This window comes from Gossypium raimondii, chromosome 10 (assembly GCF_025698545.1).
Source record: "Gossypium raimondii isolate GPD5lz chromosome 10, ASM2569854v1, whole genome shotgun sequence".
In the NCBI taxonomy this organism is placed as follows: domain Eukaryota; kingdom Viridiplantae; phylum Streptophyta; class Magnoliopsida; order Malvales; family Malvaceae; genus Gossypium; species Gossypium raimondii.
This window is the reverse complement of record NC_068574.1, coordinates 23,619,421-23,627,214: the sequence shown is the minus strand read 5'-3', so window position 1 is coordinate 23,627,214 and position 7,794 is coordinate 23,619,421. Positions and strand designations below refer to the sequence as shown.

The 7,794-nt window shown below is 36.2% G+C and overlaps 1 protein-coding gene across 2 annotated transcripts; it reads left to right on the top strand.

The window, feature by feature from the left end:
- Positions 1 to 634: 634 nt before the first annotated feature.
- Positions 635 to 5,730, top strand: LOC105776460 (inositol transporter 1). Of its 2 annotated transcripts, XM_012599114.2 has the most exons (6): positions 635 to 1,134; positions 1,705 to 1,775; positions 2,553 to 2,888; positions 4,189 to 4,296; positions 4,375 to 4,560; positions 4,739 to 5,730. In XM_012599114.2, the coding sequence occupies exons 1-6, from the start codon at positions 993 to 995 to the stop codon at positions 5,390 to 5,392; spliced, it is 1,497 nt and encodes a 498-aa protein (XP_012454568.1). In that variant the 5' UTR covers positions 635 to 992; the 3' UTR covers positions 5,393 to 5,730. The 2 variants fall into 2 exon arrangements, with proteins under 2 accessions (XP_012454568.1, XP_052478851.1); XM_052622891.1 differs by lacking the exons at positions 635 to 1,134; positions 1,705 to 1,775 and adding an exon at positions 1,818 to 2,453.
- The last annotated feature ends 2,064 nt before the right edge of the window (positions 5,731 to 7,794 follow it).

Genomic DNA, 7,794 nt, shown 5'->3' with positions numbered 1-7,794 from the left:
ATTTATTAATTAAAAGATGAAGTAAAAATAAAAACTTAAAATAATATATTTATTAATTAAAAAAGGTTTGAAACAACATGAAAGAATATGGAAATTTAAGATAAAATCACTATTATTTAACAATCTACAAGAGGAGTTAATATATTAAAAATAGTAATTAAAAATAAAAATAAAACTTGATACAATATGAAATAAAAATAGGAGGAAAATCAAACCCGAGACTCAAGAATAAAACTACCAACATTTAACCATCTGACTAAAAGAACGGATGTATATTGTAGGACGCGTTTTCTGTTTCTCCCAAAGTCGAACTATTTCCCTAAATATTTTTTAAAATCAACATTTTTTTTCAATTTTGACCCTATTTATGTTTCTTTTGTTGGTATTATACACAAATTGTAAAATTTACTTATTTAGAAAATTATTTTATTTTTCGAAGGAAGAAAATAAGGTTTTAAAAGATAATATATATTAAATTTGTTCTTTTTAAAAGCTAAAAATTAAATTATTTTATGGTACGAATTATTATCCCTTAATGTTAAGCATGAAAAATAAAATAATTAGGAGACACAAAAACTGCTTATATCTATTACCAAAAATTTAATAGAATTATTACGTATCAAAATTGTCCGCTGTCGTCTCTCACTGTCTCAACAATTATCCTCTTTCTTTTCACTTTTTCCTTCTCACTTGCAGCAAGCAAATAAGAAAACAAAATTTCTTCAAAAACCCGAAGTTTCCTCTCAGAAGAGAAAAATAAAAGCGAAGCTTTGGGTTTTTTAATGCATAATTAATCAAAAATATATATTTGTTTCTATTTCCGGGTTTTAAGGGAAATTCTACCATTGTTGCCAACTCAATTGACTTTTAATATCGTCAAGAGTGAAAGGGTCAGAGAATTATAATCCTTGCTTTGAATTGTTCATTGTTGGGAATAAGCTGAAAACCTAACTGGGAATTAGAATTTGAGTGTTTGTTTGTTAGCTGGAGAGATGACGCTAGAGTCTTTACCTGGGAGTTCAGGGTATCTGGATTTGTTTCCAGAGAGACGAATGTCATATTTCAGTAATCCTTATGTTTTAGGACTTACTGTAATTGCTGGAATTGGTGGCTTGCTCTTTGGGTATGACACAGGTATTAAATCCCTTTCAACCCTTATTTCTGACCTTTGTTTTTTTTTTTTTGCTCATCATGAGATTTATTGTTTAGTCTGGTTCATCGGATGACAAAGATTTGTATATTTCTATAGATGAAACCAAGTTTTGTTTGAATGTCCGGTCATCTAATGACAAATATTTTTTTGTTTCAATTGATTAAACTAAGTTTTGTTTGATTGTCTGGATTGTAGCAGCAGAATTGAACTGATCTTAGACATTGAAGGTTTTGTGAACCAGGAAAAGAAAAAAGATTGAGTAAAGACATTTTTGGTCTTAAATCTGGTGTCAAAGAAAGAAACACTCTTAGTCTAACACGATTAGATGATTGATTTTCTTTTAATTCCTCAATTCAATTGAGCTTTTGCAACTTAAAAAACCCTTAAAACTGTTAATCTAGCTCATTGCTTCTGCATTATGTTATCTGGACTTCTTTAAGCAGTATCAGATATTCAACTGAACAAAACAGGAACACATGATTCTCTTCATTTCTTCTTCTGTTTAATTTCTCTGGGAACATGTTCTCATTCGGAAATGATAATTATTGCAGGTGTAATATCAGGGGCCCTTCTTTACATAAAAGATGACTTTGAGATCGTCAGGCAGAGTAGTTTCCTGCAGGTATTATGAACTTGTAAAGGTGTTCTGAAATACTAAACTTACTTCAGTCATAAAAGAGCATGAAAAAGAAAGAAACCAAAGAAATTTTTATTTTTTCCTTTTGTTTATGATTGATTGAGTGGGGGAGGAAGAAATGGTGTTAATGATGAGGACTTTGTTAGCAGATCCCCACAGGCAACTTCTTGTTGGATCTTGTGTGTTGTGATAAGGCAACTCTTCATTTTTTCCCGAAGCACTTGTGTTCGACACATGCTCGGACATGGTATGGGGATAGGATCCTCTGAGTACATGGAACTCTTGGAAAAAAACTGCACATACCTGTTTCAGGCACATACCCATATCCAAAACTTATCCTCGAGTCTGAGTAAAATAGCTTGTGTGTGCTTGCAGCTGCTAGCTTTCAGTTGACTGGATAGGCGATTCTAATCCTGTAAAAAAAGAGCCAAATCTTGTGTTTGCAAAAGGTGCATGGGGGAGCAATTAGGGGATTGGGAGGGGCCCCATGACCCCTAAACATGAGAGCTTGTGTGTACATGCAGTTGCTAGGTTTTAGTTGATTGGGGTAGGCGATTCTAATCCCTCTTAAAAGAAAAGGCAAATTTGGTGTTTGCAAAAGGTGCAGAAGGGGAGCAATTGGGTGATTTGGAGGGCTTATAGTTCCACTGGCCTTTAAACTCGGTATCTTGTATAACTCCTAATGTTGGTTAACATGCAAATATGTTGTTAAATTCCAAATCTTTCCATGTTTGGAAACATCCTGATTCTTTTAGTTGGCAGGAAACTATTGTCAGCATGGCCTTGGTTGGTGCAATGATTGGAGCTGCATCCGGGGGTTGGATTAACGATGCTTATGGACGTAAGAAGGCTACTCTTCTTGCAGATGTTGTTTTTACTGCTGGAGCAATTGTCATGGCCGCTGCACCCGATCCGTATGTGCTGATATTGGGACGCCTTTTAGTTGGCCTAGGTGTGGGTACTGCCTCTGTGACTGCTCCCGTATATATTGCTGAAGCATCACCTTCGGAAGTAAGGGGTGGGCTAGTTAGCACAAATGTGCTTATGATAACTGGTGGACAGTTTCTTTCCTACCTTGTAAATCTTGCTTTTACACAGGTCAGCTTGTCTTCCTACTTCATTTGGTTTCATCTGCTTGAGCCAATATACACACACACACATTATGTGATGACAATTATGATATCTGTAAAATATTATTATATTTTCATTTATGAAAAAATTGCTATTTTAAGAAAAGTAGGATTTCCCCATTTTGCTTTAAAAAAATGTTTTTCTATCAGAACTGAAAATAAATTCTCCAATTATCTTGCTCAAATGCATTTGTTTGCTTTAGAAGTTCAATATTCACAAGGCTGGTGGTGAATGAAGCTAATAAATGGTTGGATTAACAAGCTTTAGCTGACATCTGTAGCTGTTGAACTTATTAGGATGGTTCAAATGGTATAGAGTGTTGAATGTGCTTGTTAAATTACTGGTTAATAAATCAATGATGATAACTTTTTCATAATTTTAGAATCTCTTTTTGTGGTTGTTAACGAGTTGAATAAATACTTGATAAGGTAGCCCTCAAATTGTGTTCTAAGTAATACCAGTTCTCTGAGGTAATTGTTGTTTATTTTCTTGGAAAAGTAGAGTAATATTGTTCTATTTATGCACGTTCATTATTCTGCCAGAGTGAAAGGGTTTTCAGTTTTGCAGTTTTGGAGACGCCGTATCCCAGATATTTATACAGGGTTTTCATTTTATTGGTCTTGAACGGAAACATCACTGATGGAACTCACATCACTGATGGAACTCACTCGTTCTTTCCTGCTAGTTGGGTTATGCATGCGCAACCATTTTTTTCAGCATGTTGAATTTTACCTTGTAAACTAAATTTTTCCATGGCACGTGATTCTTAACTATGATGCAATGTAGATTAAATGTGTTCCATGTTCCCGTAAAATGTGTGATAATGAAACGAAAACCAGAATTTAGAAAGTGTGTTCAGAAGCTTTGTTACCCTCTTTCTGAAGCCATTTCTTTTTTGGGCTAATTGTCCACTCAGAGCTAAGGCCTTCTAGTTTGATCTCAAAATATAGATCCAATTTCGAGGCTATGGGGACTAAGCTTATTGCATTTTCTGCTAGTAGAGACCCGTGGTTTTGTAAAACAAATCGAAGCATCTTAAGAGAAATAAACATTTGATTCTGTTAGCATAACTAGTTGAAATCATATCCGTTTAAATCTGGATATACGAGTTTTGAGTTCTTAATGTTCTTAGAGATGAGAGAAGAATATGAATGTGTGAAGGATCGGTCCGAATGTTACCGGGCATTTATGCATCATAGGACTTCATGCACTCCAAAATGTTTTCAAGTACCACTACTAGCTGTCTAAAACATTGTTACGCGAACAGGTTCGAGGAACTTGGAGATGGATGCTTGGAGTTTCAGCTGTGCCAGCTGTCATTCAGTTCTTCCTTATGCTATGTTTGCCCGAGTCTCCACGATGGCTTTTCATGAAGGTACGTGTAGTACTTCGGGGGAATATCTTTGTTGATTCTGTATACTCCTTTAATGAACCACCTCATCATATTGTACAGAATGAGAAAGATAAAGCCATAGCTGTGCTTTCTAAAATTTATGACATTGCTCGGTTAGAAGATGAAGTGGATCACCTTTCTGCTGCACTAGAAGAAGAACAGCAGAGAAAGCATACTGTCAGATATTTGGATGTTTTTAGAACAAAAGAAATTAGACTTGCTTTTCTGGCTGGGGCAGGACTGCAGGTAAGAACTCTATCATTGACATTCTTTTAGATTGTGTTGCCTATTGGAATTAAGTTTTTCTTCTATATTATGTTCTAGAAAATCAACTGGTAAATCGTGTCATTGCTTGAGACACCACTTTGTCTAATTGCAAGTGCGCTTAACATGACTCATGGCCCTTTATGTCTTCTATTTGTAGGCTTTTCAGCAGTTCACTGGCATCAATACAGTTATGTACTATAGCCCAACAATCGTCCAGATGGCTGGCTTCAATTCCAATCAGCTAGCACTTCTGCTGTCTCTCATTGTCGCTGCCATGAATGCAGGAGGAACTGTTGTCGGCATTTACCTTATCGATCATTTTGGAAGGAAAAAGCTGGCTCTTTCAAGCTTATCCGGTGTCATCGTGTCCCTTGTCATCCTTGCTGGGGCTTTCTTTGCTGAAACACCTGGTTCTTCTAATGGAATTTATGGATGGCTGGCAGTCATTGGATTAGCCCTCTACATTGCATTCTTCGCACCTGGAATGGGGCCTGTTCCATGGACTGTGAACTCAGAGATATACCCTGAGCAATACCGAGGGATCTGTGGGGGCATGTCGGCTACTGTGAATTGGATTTCAAATTTGATTGTGGCCCAGACTTTTCTTACAATTGCTGAAGCACTGGGAACTGGTGTTACTTTCTTGATTCTCGCTGGCATAGCTTTGCTTGCAGTGGTTTTTGTGATTGTGTATGTGCCGGAGACCAAGGGGTTGACATTCGTTGAAGTGGAACGAATTTGGAAAGAAAGGGCTTGGGGAAGCAGTTATAACACTGAAAGCCTTCTCGAGCATGGAAACGAGTCCACCTAGTCACTATCAAAATCAACCCGGCATGAGTTTCTACAAAGTCGGTATCGTGTCCCGGAGGCAGTTGAAGGCGTGAGCTTCATCTTTCTACACATAAATGTTGAAAGGTGAGGCATCTTAAAACATTTAGATTGTTTACTGCATTTTGGTGTTGCATATTTCAAAGTTGAGAAGGAACTTGGTGGTGATGATAGATAATCTTGTATATATAAGTTGTATTATCGCCAACGGCACGGGACATCTTTTAAGTAGGCCCGAAGTCGAGGCATGATCCTTGTATATGTTCTTTAGCTCATGTTTTCAAAGCCTTGTTGGAAGCAAAAATGGCAGCATTGGAATCATGATGGATTGTTTTTATTGTAGTGGACACCCCAAACAGCATCTAATTGGCCTTTAGAAAAGAAGAAAAACACAGCCCCTTTAGAATGCATGAAACCAAAGAGTGCATAATTAGGGTTAAGATTTGACTTTTTTTTTTATCTTATTCCAATTCATAAATAGGAGTATAATTTACCTCTATTCCGTATTAGTAACAATATTAATACTAATTGAACTAAGATTTAATATTTAAATATGAATTTAAATATCTAAGTTCAATAAATATTATAAAAATATTATTTAAAATAAAGTAAAATGGATAATAGATTAGTTGTCCAAATTTTAATCCGTATACATAAATTCATTATCGTAAAGTAAAGCAAAGCATATTTATATCATGGATATTTGAGGGTTAATAATCGCATTTACTTGAATTTGTTATGAATAATAATTTGAATATTTAAATTTGTAATATCCAAATTAAAAAATTACGTAGTAAAATATCCAATTCACGCTATATATCGTGATTTCTAAATTATATATATATTTTTCACTTATATCTTTTTATTTTTGGATTTTTAAACATAAACAATATATTTTTCATAGTTAATATTTGGTACACTACTTGTGGAATACCATAATTTTATAATTATAGTTCAAATACTTAAGTCTTGAATTTTTATTTCACTATTTCATAAATGAAATTGTTATACATTAGTGATCATTAGCCCGAATCTCAGACAGGATCTAGGTCGCCTACCCGCGATCCAAATAGGTCCCATCAGATGATTGAGTATAAGGCAAATAGTGAGAGGACAACGAGGGGAGCTCGCTGACCGAGCTCGCAAGTAGAGCTCACACGAACCAAAAGAAAGTTGTGATCTCAATTCACATATACCCAAGGAGATCGCAGAAGGGAGACAACGTGATCTGGCAGGCAATCCAAAGTGAAACGTCTAGCCAGCATGCCTGAGTTCCGTTTAGAACGTTAGTCCTAGGAATAATGGGGTCAAGTCATGAACAATAAGGTCATGTCATTAATAGTAATAGTATGTATAAATACTCAAATGTTCTCATTAATAAGATACGAGAGAAATTACTCAAAATTGGTGCGTTGAGCGTGGATGAACTTCCAATCATTAGATTTCTTCAGTTTGATTTTCTTTTCTTTAGTTCCAAAATAGAAATGGTTCACCTAAATGAGATTTCCCCTTCAATCTTTCATCAGGACATGTTCTGGCGGTCAGCATCATGAAGCAGATTTGTTTGCCAGATGGTTTACCGATAGATAGGAGAACTTCAACAACGCAGTTTATCAAGGAGTTTCTAGTCCTCTAGACCTGAATGTTTCCGTCAACCAAGGGTTGTCACTTTCTCGTAGCCAAGAGGCACCTCTACAGCAGTTCTTTGCTCTTTAGGAGTAAATGAGGTTCATGAGGAAACATATGGCCACTCAAAAGGCACGGTTCGAGCAACAACAGGCTTTTTAGGAAGAGCTGCTAAAGCAAAACAGGAGTTGAAAAGGAATATGCATTCTGACAACTCTGGCTTTCAGGATAACGTGAATACGCAAGACCAAGTCCTAGACATGCAGGTGAAAGAGTGGTAGAATGAGATGGACAAGTTACGAAGGGATGTAAGGGCATTGCATCCTGAATCTCAAGACATGGATAGATTGTTCTGTTCTAACAATCCATTGGCCTCCAAAATTGCAACAGTGAACTTGTCGTGTGACTTCAAGGTCTCAAAAGATATGTTCGAGGGAAGGAGGGACCTGCGAGCCCATTTGATGCAATACAACGACTACATGAATGTATTGGGGGCATTAGATGTAGTAAAATGCAAGGTCTTTTTCACGACGCTTAAGGAAAGTGCCAATGGCTGGTATATGTCCCTTTCTCAAGGTTTAGTTTGAAGTTTCTCGCAATTGGGACAGATGTTTTTAGGAAGATTTAGGGCTTATAAAGCAATCATGAGTACACCTATAAGGCTAATATTGGTAAAGCAAGGAGAGGGTGAATCCCTTCAAGATTATGTGAAGAGCTTCCATGTAGCAACCCTCAATATAAAGAATTTGAAGGACCAGT